The 21,880-nt window shown below is 38.1% G+C and overlaps 1 protein-coding gene across 3 annotated transcripts in view; it reads right to left on the bottom strand.

The window, feature by feature from the left end:
• The window catches only part of CFAP95 (cilia and flagella associated protein 95), a 129,810-nt gene that overhangs the window by 65,058 nt on the left and 42,872 nt on the right, over positions 1-21,880 (bottom strand). For all 3 annotated transcript variants that reach the window (XM_031449843.2, XM_031449842.2, XM_010999843.3), the window contains one exon: positions 8,717-8,825. Coding sequence is in view for 2 of the 3 variants with exons in the window: in XM_031449842.2 (XP_031305702.1) it covers positions 8,717-8,825 (109 nt within the window). In the remaining variant the exon portion in view is untranslated. The remainder of the gene's footprint in view (positions 1-8,716; positions 8,826-21,880) is intronic.

Below are 21,880 nucleotides of genomic sequence, written 5' to 3'. Positions count from 1 at the left end.
GGCTTGAACTACTGCTCCCCTGTGAATCTGCAGCTTCCACGGCCCCAGTCAGCCTCCTGAAGCCTGAGGGGCCACTGGGGTAAGAATTCAATTACATCACAACTGAAACTTGGATAGCATGTTTCCAGAATCCACCAGTAGATGGTTCCTTTAAAGATTTAGCTCAGGAACTTCATAGTGGCCACCTCCAGTAGGAAGCCATCCTTGACCCTCCCCTCAACTCATTTTAGTTAGTTGGGTGCCCCTCACAGCATCCTGATCTTCTCCCTGTCATACCATCCATCATACACTCTGCCACTGTGTTTGTATGCACCCATCACCCTCATATATCTGTGAGTTCCTGACGTACAGTGATCTTACTTTAAATTATTTTTCTTACCCCAGCAGTCAGCCTAATAACTTTGCATAATGATTCTTACCCTAGCACTTAGCAAAATAATAGGACTTTGATACACATTTGTTGAATACAGTCTCTCCCTACCCCCTTCCTTCCTTCATTCCTTCCATCCTTCCACAAATATTTATTGAGTGCTGGCTATGTGCCAGACACCATTCCAGGAACTGGAGATACAGCAGAGAACAAAACAAACCAAAGTCCTTTCTCTCATAAAGCCAGTATTCTAATAGGGGGAGACAAACAATTAACAACTAAAAAGTCTGAAATATATCCAGTCATTTAAGTGCCATGAGAAAAACTAAAGTAAGGGAAGGGGACAGAGAGGGATGATGTGAATAGGGTTCTATTTTATATACAAATGCACAACTGGCTCACTGAACAAGTGGGACTTGTAAGTAGGTATAATCAGAAAACAAATCTATTCTTCCATTACTGTCCATTCATAGCTATTCATAAGAGATAATTCTTTTTTCTGTTCCTTGATGAAATACAGAACAGGCTTCAGGACTTTTTTGATCACTCTCAGATACTATAAAAACCTCTTGGCTATTTTCGTCCCAAGAAGAGTCTTACTGAGGTAAGTAAAATACCCAGTCCCATGTACTAGCCAAAACTTCATATAAGATGAACTTCTTGTTTTGGTTTCCTCTGGGCATGTCTGTGGTTGCCTCTCTTTGGTACTGATATACATTCAAAGCTGACTTTCTTGGGGTGTTCTAAGACCCTGAGATCCCCTCTGGGAACATTCAGTGATATGTTCCATGATGCAGGATGGCATTTTCTGCACTTAAATGTCCTGCTTCAGCCCGTGGGAATCCAGTTGATCCCTCTCCCATCCCTACACAAGGTGCTCTTGGGCAGCCTCTGAAATGGCTCCCTGTCATTTTTCTCTTCCACATGGCCCACATCTTAACCCCCAAAGCCACATCTAGGCCTGAGTACTCACTTACCCTTGCCCCACCCCTGATGTATATGTAGCCAGTTTCCCTCTTTCTGCTCTGCATCTGCTCTGATCTGTTTTGGACAGATCATTGAAGACTTGTATCACTAACTTCACTAGGCACTCAGTGGGGTTTGCAGATGACACTTACAGCACACCTTTTCCAAAGTCCTATCTCTATTCTCAAACTCCCTTTTTGGCTTCTTGGATTTCAATCCTCTTAAATCCTTCATGTGAGTAGTGGCATAAGGTCACCATCATCTTCTTCGAGGGCCTCACCTAAGGGGCCTAGTATTTCACTTTTGTTCTTGGCCTTTTGGAGTCACTGCCAAAATGTAGACAAAGAGAGGCCCATTTTAAGTCCTGTTAAAAATAAACAATGCTCACATTAGCCCTAGTGGCAGCATTTAAGGGCAAAGAGACCTTCAATCTGCCAAATAGAAATGCTGGTGGACATAAGAAGCAGCCATTCAGAAGCAATCTTGAAAAAAAAAAGACATCATAAATACTAAGAAGGCATTCACTAGAAGAATCAGATGGGAACAGGGCTAGCTAGCATGTGTGGACATAATCTGGGAAACAGGCAGAGGTTATAGCTAAGATGTTAAGAAATCAATGCCCCAACACATATGCAGTGAGATGTCGAAGCCAGAAAAAAAAAATAATCAGGTTCATTTTCTGCAAGGAGGTTACAATGTTAGTGGGTAAAAGGTCTGGGAGTGGCGCAGCTTGGCACTCCAAGAGGCAATTTGGAAAAGTATTTAAGATCTTAGACTTTGGAACCAGGAGAAAAAAATGGACTTTAATTTTTAATACTCTTTCTAGCTGTTTGACTTTGAACAAGTTATTAAGCTTCATTTGGCCTCCGTTTCCTCATTTATACAATGCAGGTCACTTGTGGTACCTCCATGAAGAGTTGTCCAGAGGATGAATGAGGCATTGTTCATGTAACTGTCTTACTCAATTGATCCTGTTGCATCAATAGAATGCAATCATGAAGCAACTTTATTTTAATCAAGCTGTTCCTTCCATCCCTCATTGAAGGCTAGTTCTTTCCTTTTGAATAATGGAAATTTTAGGCAAGTCCCATAGTTTTTCTGGGCTCCTTAATCTCAAGAAGGATCTCGTTTTAGTTATGAAATTTTCCTGTCCAGGGAAATAATCAAAACTTCTAAGTGTATTAGATTTAAGCTTATCACCTCCCCAGCTTGGAGCTGCTCTAGGTCTAGAAGCCTACAGTAGGTGAGGCCTTGCTCCACTGCCATTTCCCTTGGGTCTCTCTCTTCTACCTCCCCCTATTCATAGGCCATGACTGGATAATGGGGAAAGATTAGGTGAAAAGGCATAATGTTAACTGGCCTTTACTCTTCTGACTTGTGCTAACAGCCTTGGGCTTGAAGGACATTCAAAACTGGCTCTTCTTGTGGGGCACATGCGTAATTGTTTCCAGAGATTCTCTCACAGGACCTCCAACAACAGCTTGCTGGAAGCCGGCAAAGCATCTCCTCCTAGTTGATTGTAACTCCTCTTCCTAAGCCTTGGGTATCTGGTGGGTCTCTTATGCTGAGTCTTTTTGCTCTTTCGAGAGCACTCTGGAAAATTCTCTCTAGTGGGTCCCCTGGGTAAACCACCACCATCCTCACTCTAAGGGCTGTTTGCTCCCTCTCTCTTTCTGCTCCATCAGATCAAGCATGACTTCTTATCTTGAAGTTCTCAGACATGTGTCATTGAGTGAGAACCTATATTGATCTAAATACCAGGACACACATTATTAATCTGAGTGTTTCCCTTGAAATGCCTCTCAACTAGGGAAGAAAGGACACACAACCCACAACTAAATAAATCCTCTTTAAACTCTAGTCTTCAAGGACACAACCACTCATACTGGCCTAACCTAGTTTAGGATCTCTAAGAAGATCTTACCTAGATGGCCCAACACTTTGCTTTAGGATGTGAAGTTCCCACCAACTATCAAGAGTATTCTAGTTTCAGACCTCTATCAAAAGTCTGTAGCAAGAGGAAGAGGGACTCATTCATCTTCCCACTACATCCAACATCACAGTTGACACATGAAGGTATGGAGACCCTGAGCCTGAATCCCCCTTGTTTTTACACATGGGACCTTGAGGGAATCATTTAAGATCAGTAAGTCTAGGTTTAGAACTGGAATAATAATATCTTTCTTCTTAACTTTATAATTTTCTTTTTTTTTTTAAGATTTTTTATTGATTTATAATCATTTTACAATGTTGTGTCAAATTCCAGTGTTCATCACAATTTTTCAGTCATTCATGGACATATACACACTCATTGTCACATTTTTTTCTCTCTGAGTTATAACATTTTGTGTATATTTCCCTGTGCTATACAGTGTAATCTTGTTTATCTATTCTACAATTTTGAAATCCCAGTCTATCCCTTCCCACCCTCCACCCCCCTGGTAACCACAAGTCTGTATTCTCTGTCTATGAGTCTATTTCTGTCCTGTATTTACGCTATGTTTTTGTTTGTTTGTTTTTGTTTTTGTTTTTTAGATTCCACATACGAGCGATCTCATATGGTATTTTTCTTTCTCTTTCTGGCTTACTTCACTTAGAATGACATTCTCCAGGAGCATCCATGTTGCTGCAAATGGCATTATGTTGTCAGTTTTTATGGCTGAGTAGTATTCCACTGTATAAATATACCACTTCTTCTTTATCCAGTCACCTGTTGATGGACATTTAGGCTGTTTCCATGTTTTGGCTATTGTAAATAGTGCTGCTATGAACATTGGGGTGCAGGTGTCATCCTGAAGTAGGGTTCCTTCTGGATACAAGCCCAAGAGTGGGATTCCTGGGTCATATGGTAAGTCTATTCCTAGTCTTTTGAGGAATCTCCACACTGTTTTCCATAGTGGCTGCACCAAACTGCATTCCCACCAGCAGTGTAGGAGGGTTCCCCTTTCTCCACAGCCTCTCCAGAATTTGTCATTTGTGGATTTTTGAATGATGGCCATTCTGACTGGTGTGAGGTGATACCTCATTGTAGTTTTGATTTGCATTTCTCTGATAATTAGTGATATTGAGCATTTTTTCATGTGCCTTTTGATCATTTGTATGTCTTCCTTGGAGAATTGCTTGTTTAGGTCTTCTGCCCATTTTTGGATTGGGTTGTTTATTTTTTTCTTATTGAGTCGTATGAGCTGCTTATATATTCTGGAGATCAAGCCTTTGTCAGTTTCACTTGCAAAAATTTTCTCCCATTCCGTAGGTTGTCTTCTTGTTTTACTTCTGGTTTCCTTTGCTGTGCAGAAGCTTGTAAGTTTCATTAGGTCCCATTTGTTTATTCTTGCTTTTATTTCTTCTAGGAGAAAATTTTTGAAATGTATGTCAGATAATGTTTTGCCTATGTTTTCCTCTAGGAGGTTTATTGTATCTTGTCTTATGTTTAAGTCTTTAATCCATTTTGAGTTGATTTTTGTATATGGTGTAAGGGAGTGTTCTAGCTTCATTGTTTTACATGCTGCTGTCCAGTTTTCCCAACACCATTTGCTGAAGAGACTGTCTTTATTCCATTGTATATTCTTGCCTCCTTTGTCGAAGATGAGTTGACCAAAAGTTTGTGGGTTCATTTCTGGGCTCTCTATTCTGTTCCATTGGTCTATATGTCTGTTTTGGTACCAATACCATGCTGTCTTGATGACTGTAGCTCTATAGTATTGTCTGAAGTCTGGGAGAGTTATTCCTCCAGCCACTTTCTTTCTCTTCAGTAATGCTTTGGCAATTCTAGGTCTTTGATGGTTCCATATAAATTTTATTATGATTTGTTCTAGTTCTGTGAAATATGTCCTGGGTAATTGGATAGGGATTGCATTAAATCTGTAGATTGCCTTGGGCAGTGTGAAAACCTCCCTACAAATAAAAGTCCAGGACCAGACGGCTTCACCGGGGAATTCTACCAAACATACAAAGAAGAACTCATACCAGTCCTTCTCAAACTCTTCCAGAAGACTGAAAAGGAGGGAATACTCCCAGACTCATTCTATGAAGCCACCATCACCCTGATACCAAAACCAGGCAAAGACACTACAAAAAAAGAGAATGATAGGCCAATATCACTGATGAACATAGACGCCAAAATCCTCACCAAAATTTTAGCAAATAGAATCCAACAACACATAAAAAAGATTATACATCATGACCAAGCGGGGTTCATCCCAGGGACACAAGGCTGGTTCAACATACGCAAATCAATCAATGTAATACATCACATCAACAAGAGAAAGGACAAAAACCACATGATCATCTCAATCGATGCAGAAAAAGCATTTGATAAAATTCAACACCCACTTATGATAAAAACTCTCGCCAAAGTGGGTATAGAGGGAACATATCTCAACATAATAAAAGCTACATATGACAAACCTACTGCCAGCATAGTACTCAACAGTGAAAAACTCAAAAGCTTCCCACTAAAATCTGGGACAAGACAAGGATGCCCACTATCACCACTCCTATTCAACATAGTCCTGGAAGTCCTAGCCACAGCAGTCAGACAAGAGAAAGAAATAAAAGGGATCCAAATTGGAAAAGAAGAGGTAAAAGTGTCACTATATGCTGACGACATGTTACTATATATAGAAAACCCTAAAAGGTCCACACAAAAGCTACTAGAGCTGATTGAAGAATTCAGCAAGGTAGCAGGTTACAAAATTAACGTTCAAAAATCAATTGCATTTCTTTACACTAACGATAAATCAACAGAAAAAGAAAGTAAAGAAACAATCCCCTTTAAAATAGCACCCAAAGTAATAAAATATCTGGGAATAAATCTAACCAAGGAGGTGAAAGAATTATACACAGAAAACTATAAACCATTGATGAAGGAAATTAAAGAAGACTAAAAAATGGAAAGATATTCCATGCTCTTGGATTGGAAGAATCAATATTGTTAAAATGGTCACACTTTATAACTTTCTTGAGAAGAGTAAAGAAACAAGATGGATGAACAAGTCTTTAATATACAAAGTTTATAGAGAAAAACGTAACTTACTATTAAGATAGCTTAATCAGAAACAGTGACTCCTTGGTCTATTTTCCTTCCTGATACTGAGCAGGACCCTGTAGGGCCTTCCAAGGGACAACCCTCCTCTTCCATGTCCCCCTCCAGCCTTTTGTTTGCTGCAAAGCTTTAGCCTCCTAGGCCTTCCCCAAGTTCCAAAGAGCAAATTTAATCAGAGAAGTGAGAAAATCCAGAAACAAAGGAAAACAGGAAAATAAGACAAAACAATAATTTTAGTTTAATAGTTTAGCCATAAAACAAAGGCAAAGGCCTTTAGTTCCTCCCCAAGGGGTATAGATAATATCCTGAGCCACATCCTTGAGTTCTTTTGCAGACACTTGCCAGATGGAAGACGTTAACTACATGCTGACAACAAGCACGTAGGCCCCAGATTGGTTAGAACCAGAAAGTTGATATTAATTTCCCAAATACCACCCTGTTACCTCACCACCAACCAATCAGAAGGATGTCCATAAGCTGATCAGACATCCTACAACTAATGTTGCCTTTAAGAGCCCTTCCCTGAAAGCCATCAGGGAGTTCAGGTCTTTTGAGCTTGAAGTTCCCATTCTCCTTCCTTGGCCCTGCAACAAATGCTGTACTTTCCTTAACTACAACCTAGTATCGGTAGATTGGCTTTGCCACATGTTGGGCAAGTGGACCCAAGTTTGGTTCGGTAACTTCCTATCTAATACACACTGTACACATGGTAGAGGAAGGACAAAGTTTCAATGACCATGAACAAAAGTCATAGAGAAGGTAAATATTATCTTATTTATACATCCTATATTAAACCTAAGGCTTGACTGCTACAATGCATAGAATACAAGGAATGAATGTCTGAGGTTCCTACACCTCTTGTTTCACTTCATCTCACTTCTACCCACAATCTAGAGATCAAGAAAAATTTCCTTTAGAAATCAAAAATAAATGCTGTTAAGGGTCAAAAATGCTAAGTGCATGCCAGACAATGCCTGCCTTGCTTAAGTTGCTCTTGTCCTGGCCATGATCAAGAAAGTAAAGTTAAGCTGGGTTTAGGGGACCGAGGCAAGGTGGTTATTTACTGAGTTGGGGATCAGACTGGAGAACCTGATCAATGTGCTGGCTAATGCCCAATTAGACAGCCTGGTGCAAAGGCAAGAGGGCAGGGTGGAAAGTGAGGAAACCATCAGAATGCACCTGAGATGTGAGCTGTTGGGCGAGAGAACACAGTAGAGAGAAACAGAGATGCCAAAAGAGATTCTGTGTGTGTGTGTGTGTGTGTGTGTGTGACAGAGAGCGAGACAGAGAGAATGTCTTGCTTTAGAGCTGTCTTCATTCCTGTAAGTATCCTTGTTTTGTATCCAGGTAGCTGTATCTTTATATAATAAATCCCCATTTTTCAGGCTGTCTTTATTCTTCTCTGTCTATGGCAAGTGTAAGAGGAAGGGAGGAAACAGCATGGGCTCTGATAAGCTAATTCATTCCCATACCCTGAAGAACAGAGAATTTTCTAGAACCACTCCCAATGTAGAATTATGGATCTTCCTCAGCTTGCCCTTTTTCAAACTAGCCCAGCCTTTGGGGGCAGAATGTGATACAAACCCAGTCTTCTCAACACATTCACATGTGTCCTTTTCAGGCCCCAAAGCCATCTTATAAGGTTGAATTGAGTCTTCAACTATTCTCAAAGCTCTTGACATTGTAGGACAGAATTTGGGAGTCTCTGGGGAGTTGAGTTGCCTCATACTGATTGGTCAGACACCTAAACAGCCAATGAGTAACCCACCCAAAGCAATTCAAATAGGAAGTACTTATACAATGAACATTCCTTTTGTAACTGGGTTGTACAAATGTTATGAGGATAATAATAACGTATTTAAATTACTCACAACTGTACCACCTTAAGTACAAAAGATATGAAATCAAAGAACTGGGTTCAAACTCTTCACTCTTTCACTCCCTAACGTTTTAACTTTAAGTTACTTAACTTGTAGGAGTTTCTCCCCTCTGTAAAATAGAGATAACAATACCTACTTCACAGGGTGATGGTGAAGGTTAAAGGAGACATCTAGCAGGATGGTGCAGCTGCAGCAAGAGCATCAGAACAGTAATAATTTCTTGAGCACTTGCCATGTGCTAGGCACTTTATTTGCATTATTTTATTTCCCAATAACCTTATGAAGTGTGCACATTTTATAGGTAAGGTCACTGAAGCACACAGTGACTAAGTCATCTGCCTAAGCAATCAACATAGTCAAGGGGAGTGCAACTGACAAAGTGCTCCTCCCTCTACTTTTTCATGTTTCACTAGGAGGAAGATTCCAGACTTAAAGAAATTAGCAGCAACTACTTACTGGGGGTTCACTGGTTCCAAGTCGCCAATATGTTGAATTACACAGTTTTCTTACTTCCTCAGGACCCTCTATATCATAATCTTTGGGATAAGCTTCTCTGTCACGATGCCTTAAGGAAAAAAATTAGAATCTGTTAAGGGATAATGCTTATTTATCATTTATTGCATTTAAATTTTTAAAAGATTATCCAATGAAAATTTACTATATTTGTGACATTGTTCTAATTATAATTTACTGGATTTGGGACATATAACATATTTCCAATTCTTTTCAAGTAATGCTGAGGCTACTTCCTAAAAACAATTTAGCACATTTGATAAAACTAATAATACATAAAACAATACTTACCCAACACAGTCATTGTTCAGTGACACCAATGAAGTGAATCTTAATAATGTAGATTAGTTATTGAAAGTAAATTCTAAAATAAAACATGGTAATATCTTAGAAAGGCAACTTACCACTTCAGAAATTTTTTCTACCATGAATTTTAATTACAATTTTTTTTTCAAAATGAGAAACAGCAAAGTATTTACTCATATGGACTTATAACATGTGCTTCCTGCTGCTAAGGAGGATCTAAAGGAAGCTGACAGTTAAACATAAGCTAAAAAAAAACAGTTCTTAAAACATGTAAGTGGAAGAGGAAAAAAATATTCCAAACATCTTGACTAAAGGATGGTTGGAAATAATAAAGGAGGGATTTGGGGATAGGGAAGGAAAAAGAAGGTGAAGTGGCCCACAGAAGAAAAAGCTATTTTCACAAAGCTTTCTTGGGTGAGATAAAGGAAGCTGAATAAAAACACCCATCCAAAGGGGCTCTGCTATTAAGGGATATGGGGCTAGGACTGTGTAAGGGACACTGAGATACCCAAGAATTTATGCACCTATCCACTCACTCATCCATCCACCCATCTCTTTGTTCATTCAAACATTTTAAATACCTACTACATGCCAGGTATTTTGTTAGGTTCAGGGGATACAATGGGGAGTAAGTGTAATACAGTCCCTGCCTTCAGTTGCTCACATTCTGGAGAGAGACACAGACAATTAAAAAGAAAAATCTACAATGTGATGAGTATGGGCACAGGGCCGGTAAGCAGAACAGCATCCACTAACTTGGATGAGCACCCAGCATCCAAGTTAGGAGACCCTTTAGGACCTGATCGCCTGCCCCCAAGGGCCTTATCCCACTGCACTGGGGCTGGGCCCCTGCACTGCATTCAAATTACACCCTTTCCTCCCCACCTCCAAGCATGGGAGCAGAGCTCTGCACAGAATGCAGCAGCAAGGGAGCCTAGGGTGGGACTGCAGAGCTCCAGTATGTGAGCCCTCTGCTCTCCTCACATTTGAGCATTAACTGCAAAACACTAGAATTATTTTGGTACCACATCATTTTTTGAGAGCCTGACAGAAAGCTCTCACTGAAGTTTGCAGGGGGAATACTGGATGACGTTAAGAACCAGGAGTGATAGAGTGAGCGGGCCATGGATTTGAGTCATTGCTCAGCCAAGTCATATCTGTGTGACCTCGGAGAAATTACTTAACTATTCTGTGCTTTCATTTTCACATGTGTAAATTGAGGACAGAAATAATACCAATGGTTTTTAAAATTTTTATAAGAGTTAAAAATAAAAAAATAAAAGTGGAATGTCCTTCAAATACTGTAAAGCACCATAAACATCTATGTATAGTGAATAGTAACCCGGCTTCAAAAAAATTCTGGTGTACAAGAATTGCAACTTTTTTTCCCCATAATTGTACCTAATTTCCTTTCCAAGTGTTCAAATTTCCAGGTGGAAAAACCTTAATCTTAATCAATTCTGGGTCCTTTCCAACTCTAAAGGGTCCATTCATGGTACCACAATGCCAAGAATCCATCTTTGTTGTCATCATTTCTTCTTGCTGGCATCTGTGGAAAAATCCTTATTCTCCTGTGGTCTTCAATTGTGGATCCATGCAGGTCTCTGCTATGGCACTCCTGGTCCTGCCACACTGTCTACACAGACTCGCAGTCTGCCACAGGGATGCCACTATCTACCCCACCAAAAACTTTCTTGTGTCCCTCTCCACCCAGGGTTCCTGGAAACCCAGATGCCATCTGTCATCCCTGAGCCGTTTGCCTGGCACACCAAGAAGGTACTTGTTTCATGTTCCCACCACACTGGGCTTGGGGGACACATAAAAGCCCCACACTTCAACAGCTCTGAAAACACTACCCTGAGAATGAAGGGCTAGGCAGTGATAGGTCCTATCTGCTCTAGGATTTCCAAGGTCTTAATTCAAATTTGGGATCCTGGGTAGCCCTTCTTCATCTAGTCTTCCAAATCTATGGTATCATCCTAAGACCAAAGCTTTCAAAGTCCAAAACCAAAAATCTGGCTCCTTTGTTGCCTGCTGGGTTATTTCTCTGAGACAATAAAACCAGAATACCTCCCTAGGAGCACAGGAATGAAGGGGCCAACTTAACATTTCAGTGTATTGGGTCCAGGGCCCACCTCTTTATTAGGCACCATTGGCACCGTGCCCAGGGCTTGTGATACTTTTAGGGGCCCAGGAGAGTGTTCTAATCATTTTTAAATCAGAAAAAAATACATAATCTAGTTTGGATTATATCTGTTTTTATACCAAAGCAGTCACAAACCATTATTTTAAACTTTCTTTTTTTTAATGGAGGAAGGGACCCATGAAGGCAAAGATAATTAGTGTCCATGAAAGTCAAAATGCAGCCTTGATTATCCCACCATACATTTTAAGTTGTATTATAACAAGATTATTTTTTATAAAAAATGCAGATATTTTCTTTTTCTTACCACAATCTCAGATAGCAGCCAAAAATCCCAGCATTAAAATATGAGTCTATAATGAAACTTTGGAGGACTAAGCTAATGCAACTGGTATTCCCTGATGCCTGCCAGCTGCCCACAAACAGTGCGCCCACAGCCTACAGAGCCTGAGAGATACAGAGCTAAAGACTTGGCCCTACTTACAAGGGGCTGCCAGCCTTGCAAAGATAAATATATGTGTTAAAAAATTATAAAATATATAAAATATAGTAAAATATAAAATATACATTTACTATATACCAAATATATACTTACTACAAATAATAATATAGTAAAAGTGATTAGGGTATCATAAAGGAAATGGGAGACCTAATTATTCCCTGACTTTATTATGTCACTTGGACACTGGCTTGTGCCTCAGTTTCCTTGAGACAAACTGAAAATCATACACTGAGGAGAAAAATCAATAGATTGAGAGCCTCAAGTGAAAAGTGACATATAAATACAAAATATTATGTGTAATAATATTGTGTCTATTTACAATATATTTCAGACAGGTATTTTTAAATACTCTGTCAATACCAATTAAGCCTTATAGCATCTTTGTAAGACAAACATACATATAATGCCCCAAAATAAAAATAATCAAACTATAATAATATATACATATATATACTTTATATAGCCTTGTTTGCCTTACTACCTGTACTCCTTTATGGTTACCATACAACTTGCCATGACTTCTCATTTATTGCAATAAAAATTATGAGAAAATAATGAATATGATAAAATAAAACTTACAATGTCTCTAGAACAGTAACTTTCAAACTTTTTGACCACAGCTTTCACCTAGTCCATTGCAACCCACCCTGAGACATTTGCCAATGTCTGGAGACATTTTTAGTTGTTGCATCTGGGTGGGGTGGGTTGTTACTGGCATCTAGTGGGTAGAGTCCAGCAATGCTGCTAAACATCCTACAATGCCCAGGACAGCCCTCCACAACAAAGAAATATCTGACCCAAAATGTCAGAAGTGCCAAAGTGGAGAAAGCTCTAGAGCATGATTATGTACCACACTCTTAGATCAGTGGTTCCCAAATCTTAAGTGTTTCACAGAGCATCAAAATTTTCCCCCAAATTTGTAAAACCAACATAAAATTGCCAACTTTTTGTCTTGACAAGAACATGAAAAGAAAAATAACCATCTATCACCTTAATAAGAAGACCTCTAACAACAAAGATAAGTAAAAACAATCTCAGAGTTCCTTAAACTGAATAAATTTAGCTATGTGAAAAACTTGCTACATTGTCTTCACAGTTTGTACATCACCTTGGATTAGTAAAAAAGGTCATCACTGACCAGCACTGATCTAGTCTACAGGCTGGATTCTGCAGGTATTAATTTCCCTAGACGTGAATTTGACCAGCAGCAGTCAGTTCAAGGCCAAAATAGCTTGAATACAGGTATTTCATGCTGCTGACTGAAGTCAGAAGAGCTGTTTTTGATGCCAGGTGTGCATATACAGGCTGACATTCCTGCTGGAAGGAGAGCCCACAGGGCCTCTTGCCAGCAGGGCCAAAATTTTCTTTGACAACAGCCTTGCTTCTGCTGAGGACTTTGCTCTATCAAGTCCAGAGCTGAATGCTGTAGCTATTTCTTCATATGAGAAATCTTTATGTAAAACATCCTTAATTACAAGAAATTTGCTTTCTCTACCCTACTGTGGGACAAATAGTTATGAATATGAGTAGAATTACAAATGAACAGGATCAGAGCAGCCAACTGTATAAAAAGGAGCTTGGAACCATGACCCTGTTGTCAAAAATGCCACCTGGACTGATTTAGGGAGGGTTAAGGTCAAGAGAATCTAGCAGGGCAAAGATAGCATGAGCAGGTCCCATTCTGGGCAACTTCCCACCACCAATCCTATAATCACCTGAACATTCTAGATCCTGTATTGTCTTGTCTCCTCAGGCCTAATGTAGTCCCAAGTAATGCCTTGTGAAAAGTATTTTCTGAATCTGTTTCTGGGGTTGTTTGGGAGCTTTGGTTTCTAACCATAAAAGTTGAATGATTTCACATCAAATTGAATCTGTAAGCCCCCCTTGATTGAACACATATAAATCCTTTAGTGAGTTGCAGGACTAAACAAACTCAACTCTTAGAGCATACTCAGGCAGGGACCTGCGGCTCCCCTCAGGCTGCCCCAAGCCATAGTGGTCCAGCTTCCAGGGAAGGACAGGGTGGGTTTAGGCCATAGGATTCTCCTTGCAGGAAAGGAGACCAAGTTACTCTGTAGGGTTTCTGTGGTCTCATTACTATGTGGGAGAAGTAAAGTAGGGGTTTGCAAAGAAATCATTATCTTTATCACTTCTCCACTTTTCACATTTTAAAATAATCATCCATTAATCAATCTTCCTTTTCATTAGGCCAAGAGCATCTTTGACATGGGGATTATTTTTTATTCATCTTTGTGATCCCAGTGCCTAACATAGTCTAACAGGTTGTAAATGCTCATTAAATCTCAAATGATTGATTGGTTCATTGAATTTCTTACATTTTGTCACTGTCACTTTAATATAAATCCTGAAAGCAAAGGCTTTCAAACATGCCCATAAAAATAAAGTGCATCCCAGCTTGCTCTGCAAAAGCACACATAAAGAAGGAGTGATTATGCAAATAGAGATGCTAGTCCTTTGCAACAAAAACCTGTTTTTAAAGGAATTATAAATCTGCTTGCTGAATGGGAAAACTCTCAGTATACATATGCATTACACTGATGGCAAAGGGGGTGTGAATCTGAGCAATATCTGACATGGGAACAATGAAAATCTGAGCAGAATTCTGGTTTCTGGTTACTTGACAAGAGACACCATTTCTTTGCGAATTTCAAAGATGTTAAAAATGTTTAGTTAAGACTCTAGATGGCAGAATATATTAATTTTAAATTTTAGAACTATTAATGTAGTTCACAGTTACTCTGTCAGCTATTGTATTTTCTGAAGTAAATCTAACCCAAATGAGAAGAGAAAGATACCTTTTCTATTAGGTTTTATAATCATCTGCTATCTAGGACTTTAAATGAAAATTACCCCAGAGAGTCAGCTATATTTCCTGACACATTAAAAGCATAAAACCAGTAGAATCAACGACTCCAAAAAAAAATTTGACAATCCTCTTTAAAGATTTCACGGGCAAATGATTTATATGCCAAGGTAGTGCTGTTTGGTGGCACATTTATCAAACTGACAAATGAAGACTTTTAGATGTATTTGCAAGAGTCATAAAGAAAATCTTATGTCCTTGGGAGAAATGTTGACATTTCAGACTTATGAAGAAGGACTTTGTTTCCTGATGTGTCTCATGCTCTATGTCATTTGTGCATCTATAACTATAAAACCACAGAATTTGAAACCTAAACTGCACTCAGAAGAAAACTATTTGACAGAAACAGATAAGTGAAGTCATTTTCTTCACTCAACATATATTGAGTGGCATGTAAATAAGACCCATCATTAAAAAAAATTTTTTTCTTAGAAACTCTCCCAAAACAGAAAGCCCTATGTAGAATACTGGGAAGAAACAAAAGGAATACATCAGTATTACATCAGGAATACATCATAAACCTTGTCTATCTTAACAGTTGAAATGTTAAGTAAATATTGTCAGTCTGATTAACTGCCAAATACATGACTTTGAAAACAGCTGAAGGCACATGTATTAAGTGGGGTGACACGATAATTGATTATTCCACCTGGGACACTGTTAGAGGGAAATTAGGTACTAAGTACACTGGGAGTGGTAAAAACCAGGACTGTCTTAGTCAAGTCAGAATTGGGATGTTCTGTTTCTCTGTTTCGACAACCAGATCTCAGTTATCTTCAAATCGTAAGATGCTTCTTATAGTTCCTTTGATCTCCCCTCCAGAAACAGCTTATATTGTTTGGCCAAACACATTCTGGGTGGTAGAATAGTAGGACTGAAAAGAGACAGAGTTTTTGAAATGTATTATATATTAGTAATTACTGTCATCCAAAGAACACCTTAGCAGTATATTGGCATGAATGAATGGTATGGAGACTGGTTTGGCCCCTGCAAAAGAAAAAGCAAACGCCTCATTACCTCTAAATTCCTATCCCTATAGTCTTAATATCATCAGCTTAGATGATGTGAATTAATTACTCTAGGATAACATCAAGTAATTATATTATGTGAGCTTAAGTCCCATTTTAATGCACACTTCCATGAATCCATGAGCAATGCATACTGAGTATATAATACAAGGTTCTTGGCTTAAAATCAATTCATTTCATTCACGTTAGAAACAAATGAAATAACCTTTCTTCATAAATAGAATCTAGAGTTAAAACTGTCTTCCATTATGAACATAGCTACACAAATGAACATTTTTCCATTTCTTCCTAGAAATCATTCAAAAGCAGCAAAGAACAAAAGATGAAAGAACATTAAAAGCAAATGAATTTTTGGCAGTCAGAAGTTATATTCCCTAGATTACATCATGTGTAAGGACTGTAAGCAGCCAAGATCCAGTTGAAGACAAGTGGAAGAATTAGAGACTAGAGACTATAGCAAGAAATCTCAGTAGTGAGATTGTCCAGAAGTAGGAAATCTCAGATCATGAACCAAACTACATTCCTATAGTTATGCAGATAAATTCTTTCACTGAAAACAATGGAAAATGCTAGGTGGTTAAAATATATATTTCTAAATTCCAACAGAATAAAAGTATTTAAGAGCTGAAATTCCAGTGGGGAACTTCCAGGCCAATTTTTGGAATGAAAGCCTGTAACCAAAGGAGTAAACAGAACTTCAGAAAACCAAGATTGCTGATGCCTTTGGACTATTTGCTAACATTGCACAGGGGCAATGGCTTCAGGGCTGGAGGGACAAAAGTCTAGCCCTAGAGCCCACTTTGGAGGGGAGTTTTATAAGCAAGTCTTTCATACATGATAGATATTATGTTTGCCAATACAATTTCTCCTTTTTTTACTAGAAATATAAGAAGTAAAAATTCCCAGCTCCCTTGCAGTTAGGCCATTTGACTAGCTCTGGCCAATGAAATAAAAATGAGCAGTAATGATATCTATTATTTCTGAGCTAAGACAGTGAAAGCTCATTTATAATTCTTGACTTTTTCTTCCCCTGCCAGAGCAATTGGTGACTTTCTAGATAATGGAGCCTCAATCAGCCTGAGTCCCAGAGTATCTATGTGGAGGGGTGTCCCACCCTCCAACAAAATCCTAAAGCAGACTGTGTGAGCAGAAAATAAACCTTTATGTGCTAAGCCACTGAAATTTTCAGAACTGTTTGTTATCATAGAGTAAGCCTAGCCTATTCTAATATAGAAATAAGTACCAGAAGTGGAAGGAGTGCTTCTGTAACAAAAATGGAAAATATATGGCACTGGCTAAAGACCAGGTAAAGACAATAGGAAACTGATACCAGAGGATGGAGAGGATGGAGAGGCCAGTAACAACTAAGTAGATTCAAACAAATAGGAAACTTACTATTTTTTTTTAAAGAATTGTATTTTCAAATAAGCCAGGAGCCTGCATTTAAATTCCTTTAACTGTTCGATATTTAAAATACCTTTTGGCCCCCAAACTTCTGGGAACAGGAAGTGAACTGCAAAAGACAAACAACCAACCCATAGGAAGGCATATTTTACAACATCCATTGCAGGTGTGGTCAAGGAGAATAATGGAAAAGAAAAGACCATACACAGGGCAGAGCTAAGCACCAAAAGAACAATGGGAAAGGGAAGCTGCTGCCAGAAAACGGAATCAGGGTCTAAGCAAAGAATATTCCTGACACCAACGTAGGACTCCCTAACAATGCCTGCCTGACAGGATTTAAGAACAGCCATGGACAAAAGACTGCTCTGTCACTTCCATCCTTCCCCTTTCTGAGTTGAAGTGCTTATTACAGTTATCTTGTCCCTGTCCCACCACTCTATATTGGTCATATGGAGACTGAGCAAAAAAATTTTCTGCTTTATAGGTTTCTGAACAAGTAGAGCCACAGCTAGACTTTGTAGAAAGATAACAGCACAACACATGGAGATCTTAGACTTTTGACCTATGACTGAATAGAATTTAAGTCATTTTCCTTGGGTAAATGGGTAAACATAATCGGTCTTCATACGGAAAGAGTGAAACCAATATTTGGTGACTTGCCTAAAGAACACAACTTCAAGAGCATATGGAAATTTCATAAAAATTAAGAAAAAGTATTTCAGTATGTTTGAAAGATATAAATGGCAATGCAATAAAACTTAAAATTCATAACACATTGTAAAAGAGAACCTTTTTCAATTTCAAAATATTTAAGCATTTTATCAAACAACTCTTTAATCAAAGATCAATACTAACAAATTGCTGAATTTTTTAAAAATACCAATAAAAAGAAATACCACTTGTAAGAATCAACAGGATGCAGCTAAGGTAGAAACCAGAAAAAAATTCAAAGCTTTAAGTACTTATACCAATAGAAATGAAACAATGAAAATAAATAAACATCTAAATTCGAAAACATAAAAAATAAGCAAGCCAAAAGAAATCTGAATGATAGAATAATTCAAAATAAAAGCAAAAGTCAATAAATTAGAAAACAAAATAAATGAATAAGTAAGCAAAATAGACAAACTCCTATCTAAAAAAATCAAGAAAAAAGCAAGGGGAGACACAAACAAAATAGAGGGATATAATATGCAAAAAATGGACTATTATTAGGCAACAAAAAGAAATAAAGTATTGATACATGCTACAACACAGATAAACCTTAAAAACATTATGCCGAGTAAAAGAAGCCAGTCACATAGGGCCATATATTATATGATTCCATTCATATGAAATGTCCAGAATAGGCAAATCTATAAAGAAAGAAAGTACATTAGTGGTTGCCTAGGGCTCAGGGGCATAGGGAACCAGATTTCTTTTAGGGTTAGTGAAAATGTTCTAAAATCAGTTGTGTTGACGGATGTACCACTCTGTGAATATACTAAAAGCCATTGAATTATATGCTTTAAAAGGATGACTATACAGAATGTGAACTATATCTTAATAAAAATAAGATATAATTATCAAAAGAAGAAAAATTCAAAAATCTTTAAAGACTACTTTCCGTAACTCTATGCAAATATATTTGGAACACTAGGTAGTATACATAACTTTCTATGAAAAACAATTTACCAAATTTGTCCTCAGTAGAGACAAGAAGTCTAAACAGACAATTCCCAAAGAAGAAATAAAGAAGTTGTCAAAGGAAAAAAAGAGTTACCCTCAAAACAGTACTAGTCCCAGATGGTTTTATTATGGGAGGAAATTTCTTATTCATGCCTGAATGTCTAGCAGGACATTCGACCTGCCTTGACCTGCTCACTTGTCAGAGATACACAGACATGGGTGGAGTCAATAAGACCTATAATGGATCACATTACATTCACTACACTCACCTTGATATAAGTGTAAGCCAACCAGAAGCAGCCTTTCCCAATTACTTATACTTATTACAGGACTGTTTAAACATACAAAAAAATTCCAATAAAGGAAATACAATCCATCTAGACTAAATTCTTTTAATTCACACAACACACATTACTTATTCTTTTAAGGTCTAGGTAGAAGGCCACAATATCTTAAAACTCCAGGAGACTGCCAGCAATAACTATTTGGTTGCTTTGTTGGCATGCACCCCCACAATGAGAGCAAGTGCCAATGAGCTCTGAAAGCTCTGGATTCTTATACAGCAATGAGTAGGGAATTCCTTTTCTGTGAAGATCTTTTAGGGATTCTGCTGTTCACACCCTTCTATGAATATTCGTACGCACACTAGCTAACCTGAATGTGTTGGCCCTAGATATATATTAGCTCTATTGTCCACACCCATCTGGCTGCAGGTTTATGGATATGTAACTTGGGCATCATACGGATAGATGGATAAATGCTATTAAGATGCTGTGGCCACCCTAGGAATAAAAGTCACAATTTTTGCAATCACACACTTGACATCACTGGTTACCAGTCATTGTGCAATGAAAAATGCACACATATTTTCAGACACTCCGGGGGGAGGGAAAGGATAGTAATGACCTCAGCTGAAAACTAACTAATGTGCCAGCTTTACAAACTCCATGTGAATCCTAGGAGCTAAGACAACCTCCTCCAGAAAACTTTCCCTAGTGTAATAGACTGAAGTGGTCCTCTTGGATGTCCCCAGAGCACTCTATCTGATGTGTCTATCAAAAATAGTAATACGATATTCAAATTTATTTAGAACTTTTTCAAAGCATAGCAAAGATATGTTCACCTAATCTCTACACAGGATTTCTGTTTCCTAATTGTTACATCTCAGGTCAATTTTTCAAAACTGCATTGGGATGGGTGGGGCAAGGAGTTTTAAATCAAAATAACACCTAATGTAGGAAATCACCAATAATATTAATGGGTTATATTTAAAAATTTTCTATAAAAATGAGTGTTTGGAATTTGGAATTCATTCTCCATTAGAGTAGCTCTCTATAGGATGTAATAGATAAAGCAGATATCTACAGGACAGGATAGGATTATCAACCCAGCTCTCCTTCTTTCTCCTGGGTATGTCCACTGTGCCCTATGGCTATTGGAGAAATGCCATTTTCCACCAAACCTTGCCCAGTCAGATGACACAAACAGATACTTGAACCAGGAATGGATACCTGACCTGAAATTTTTGAATTTAAAATTCAAAATACCTTAAAACCAACATTTTTGGGGGATGAAGATGTCAGATATAAATCCCAAAACTACAGCAGCCATGTTTCCCACACTCTTCAATGATAACATAATGCAAACACCAAAGAGGTAGAGAGAGGATAAATGTAGCAAGACCTGGTTGCATTCGCATCCCTTACTCCTGTTGTTATAAGGTGGAGCTGCACCCTTGCCCTTTTTCTTATATAGTGATGAATCATTCCAGGAATATCATGAATTAATTCATTTTCTTGCTTCCTCAGGCTAGTGCAAGCTGAGTATCTATCACTTGCAACCAAAAGAAGTCTGAGTAGTACACACAGAAAACAGTACTAACGGGGTGGCTTCCCAGGCCAACTCAGAGAAGTTTGTCTAATAGTACTACTTCTAGTGCTTTTGAAAGCCTTGAGCCCTGAGCCTGGGTATCCATGTATCCACAGACTAAACTTCTCTTTATCAAAATGTCACTAAGCCCAACATTCTTCTCACCTCCTCCCTACTCTCCACATCCTTATCTAGAAAGGGATCATCAAAAAGAGAAAGAAAGTGGATGAAAAAGTACATGACTATGTGTGAGAAGAAAGACTACAGCAGCATTATGAGAAGGCTGTAGTGGCTCCTGTGGCCCAGGAGGGAGATGGTCCCAAGTGTAGGTAGGGGGTTGGCTCAGACACAGGTACTTGTATACAGCAATGATCTTTCCTAATCCAATTGCACTCACATAGGGAAATGTCTGTCCTATAATACCCTGCCTTATAACGGTTTATCTTGCAAGCAAAACTGTTTTATTTTGGCCGCCAGTTAAATTGAGCAAAACCTCACACAAAGGTCAAGGCAAAACAATTCTATAACTACTGGTTTTCAGAAAACGAATTTGTTTGGAATTTCATAAAAGTGAATAGCATTGAAATAAAAATATAGTCAGGACAAAACGATGCAGAGTGTCCTGGATCATCTTGAAAAATAGAAAATAAGGTGCTTCCCCCGCCAAAAAAAAACTACTACCCTCAAAAGCATTTGTGGGTATGTGCGTATGTTGAGGAATAAGAATAATGGAGCACTAGATCAAAAATAACCATGGGGTAGGATCTACCATTACAGAACACAGACAAGAATGAAAGCGTGGTTAAACCAAATGAATGTAAATAGCATCATCTTTTTTACCCAACATAAACTAGCAATCAAAAAAGATATTTTAAAAAGACTCATAATATCATGAAGAATGACTCAGACTCCAAAAGAGATGAAGTATTGTGTCTAAATTCTGATTATTTAAAGAATGTTTGCTTCAGGGGAAAAGCTTTAGAAAATGATACTAAATTTTCATACGTAATTCTTATTATGAAACAATACACATTTCATTATGGAAAATGTAGAAGTGGCAAAGGGGAAAAAAAGAAAAGGACAAATAATCCATAAATCCACCATCCAGTAATAAATATTTTGTGTTGTATAGTGAATATTCTTTCAGTCTCTTTTCAGTGCATATAGACATATATTTTTAACAAAAGAATTAATTACATGCTTTTTTTTAACTTACTTATAGCAATATTATATTTTCAAATACTAATATTTACACTTTGTGCTCTACACTGAAATTTGACACAACGTTGTAAAATTAGAAATC

Source organism: Camelus dromedarius, chromosome 10 (genome assembly GCF_036321535.1).
Source record: "Camelus dromedarius isolate mCamDro1 chromosome 10, mCamDro1.pat, whole genome shotgun sequence".
NCBI lineage: Eukaryota > Metazoa > Chordata > Mammalia > Artiodactyla > Camelidae > Camelus > Camelus dromedarius.
This window is presented reverse-complemented; position numbering and strand designations above follow the sequence as displayed.